General features: G+C 37.9%; 1 protein-coding gene across 1 annotated transcript in view; it reads left to right on the top strand.

Moving 5' to 3' along the window:
• The first annotated feature begins 1190 nt into the window (after positions 1-1190).
• The window catches only part of CLEC4G (C-type lectin domain family 4 member G), a 19661-nt gene continuing 18407 nt past the window's right edge, over positions 1191-2444 (top strand). The window contains exon 1 of the mRNA XM_064401990.1: positions 1191-1224. Within this exon, the coding sequence (XP_064258060.1) occupies positions 1191-1224 (34 nt within the window). The remainder of the gene's footprint in view (positions 1225-2444) is intronic.

Here is a 2444-nt window from a genome sequence, read left to right on the forward strand (position 1 = left end):
CCCCATATTTTCCTCTTTTCCAGATTTCCTCATTTTTTCCTCATTTTTCATTTTCTCCCATTTTTTCCCTCATTTTCCCCCTTTTTCTCCCCATTTTCCCCCTCCTTTTTCCCCTTTTTTCTCAATTTTTTTCCACATTTCCCCCCCAATTTTATCCCACTTTTTCCTCCTTTTTTCCCCCCTTTTCCCTCCATTTTTCTCCATTTTTCCCCATTTTTCCCCCTCCTTTTTCCCCTTTTTTCCCATTTTTTACAATTCCCCCCCATTTTTCCCCTTTTATTCCTTTTTCCCCCATTTTTCCCCCTCCTTTTTCCTTTTTTTTTTGCAATTTTCCCCTTCTCTCCCCCATTTTTTCCCTTTTTTTTCCCTTTTTTTCCCTTTTTTCCCTGATTTTCCCTTTTTTTGCAGGAATTTACTCCGTGGCCGGGAAGATGTCCCCGGTGGGTGATTCAGACCAGGTAAATTCGCTTTTTTTCCCAATTTTCCGCCTTTTTCCCCCAATTTTCCTCCTTTTTTTCCAGGATTTTTCCACATTTTTCCAGGATTTTGGCTGATTCATTTTCCACCACGAATGGAAATTCTGCTCGAAGTTTGGCTGGAAAATCCCCAAAAAATCGATTTTTTTTTCCCCTTTACAATTCCAAAAAAATCCCCAAACCAATATTTTTTCCCTTAAAATACCCCAAAAAATAATTTTTCTTTAAAATAAAAAAAAAATCCCCTTAAAATTTTAAAAAAATCCATTTTTTCCCCTTAAAATAAAAAAAATATATTTTTTTCCTTTAAAATTAAAAAAATTCAGTTTTTCTCCTTAAAATCCCCCAAAAAATCAAATTAATTTCCTCTTAAAATAAAAAAACCCCAACATTTTTTCCTTTAAAATCCCCTAAAAAATCCATTTTTTCCCCATTCCTTCCCTTTTTTTTATTTCTCCCCATTTTTTCCTGTATTATTCTCATTTCCCCCTATTTTTCCCCACTTTTATTCTCTTTATCCTTTGTTTTCCCCCATTTTCCCCCCATTTTTCCCCCATTTTTTCCCCATTTCCCCCCATTTTCCCCCCATTTTCCCCCATTTTTCCATTTCCCCCCTATTTTTCCCCATTTTTTCCCATTTTTCCCATTTTTTCCTGTTTTTCCCCCTTTCCAGCCTCTCCCGACAGTTTCGAGGACGATTACGACGACGTTTCCATGCCGGGATCCGAGCAGGGCCCCCCGGCCAAAGGTGCACCAAAAACCCCAAAATCCCCCAAAATCCCCCCAAAAAAACCCCCAAAATCCCCAAAAAAATCCCCCCAAAAATCCCCAAAAATCCCAAAAAAAAATCCCCCAAAAATCCCCAAAATTCCCCAAAAAAATCCCCAAAATTCCCCCCCAAAAATCCCCAAAATTCCCCCAAAAATCCCCCCAAAATCCCCCAAAAATCCCCAAAATTCCCCGAAAGATCCCCAAAATTCCCCAAAAAAAACCCCCAAAAATCCCCAAAATTCCCCCCAAAAATCTCCGAAAATTCCCCAAAATTCCAAAAAAAAAACCCCAAAAAATCCCCAAAATCAAAAAAAAAATCCCCCAAAAATCCCTAAAATTCCCCCAAAAATCCCCCCCAAAAATCCCCAAAATTGCCCCAAAGAATCTCAAAAAATTACCAAAATTGCCCCTAAAAATAAAAAAAATCTCCCAAAATTCCCCAATAAAACTCTAAAAATCCCCAAAAAATCCCCCAAAAATCCCCAAAAAATCCCCCCCAAAAAATCCCCCAAAATTCCCCGAAAAATCCTCCCCAAAAAATCCCCAAAAATCCGCCCCAAAAAATCCCCAAAATTCACCAAAAAATCACCAAAATTCACAAAAAAATCCCCCCAAAATCCCCCAAAAAATCTCAAAAAATTACCAAAATTGCCCCTAAAAACAAAAAAATCCCCCAAAATTCCCCAAAAACCCTCCCAAAATTCCCAAAAAATCCCCAAAATCCCAAAAAAAACCCCAAAATCCCCCCCAAAAATCCCCAAAATTGCCCCAAAGAATCTCAAAAAATCACCAAAATTGCCCCTAAAAATAAAAAAAATCCCCCAAAATTCCCCAATAAAACTCTAAAAATCCCCAAAAAATCCCCCCAAAATCCCCAAAATTCCCAAAAAAATCCCCCCCCAAAAAATCCCCAAAATTCCCTAAAAAATCCCCCCAAAAAACCCAAAATTGCCCCCAAAAAACCCAAAAAAATCCCCCCAAAAAATCCCCCTAAAAAATCCCCAAAAAATCCCTCCAAAAATCCCCAAAATTCCCCCAAAAAATTTGCCAAAATTCCGCTAAAATTCCCCTAAAATCCCCTAAATTTAAAAAAAGGATCCTGACCCCAAAATTGGAAAATTGGACCCAAAATTTGGCGAATTCTGGCCCCAAAATTGGGAATTTGGGGCAATTCCAAAATCTTCCAAAATTCAAAAG

The sequence above is a fragment of the Passer domesticus genome, chromosome 34 (genome assembly GCF_036417665.1).
Source record: "Passer domesticus isolate bPasDom1 chromosome 34, bPasDom1.hap1, whole genome shotgun sequence".
Taxonomy (NCBI): Eukaryota; Metazoa; Chordata; class Aves; order Passeriformes; family Passeridae; genus Passer; species Passer domesticus.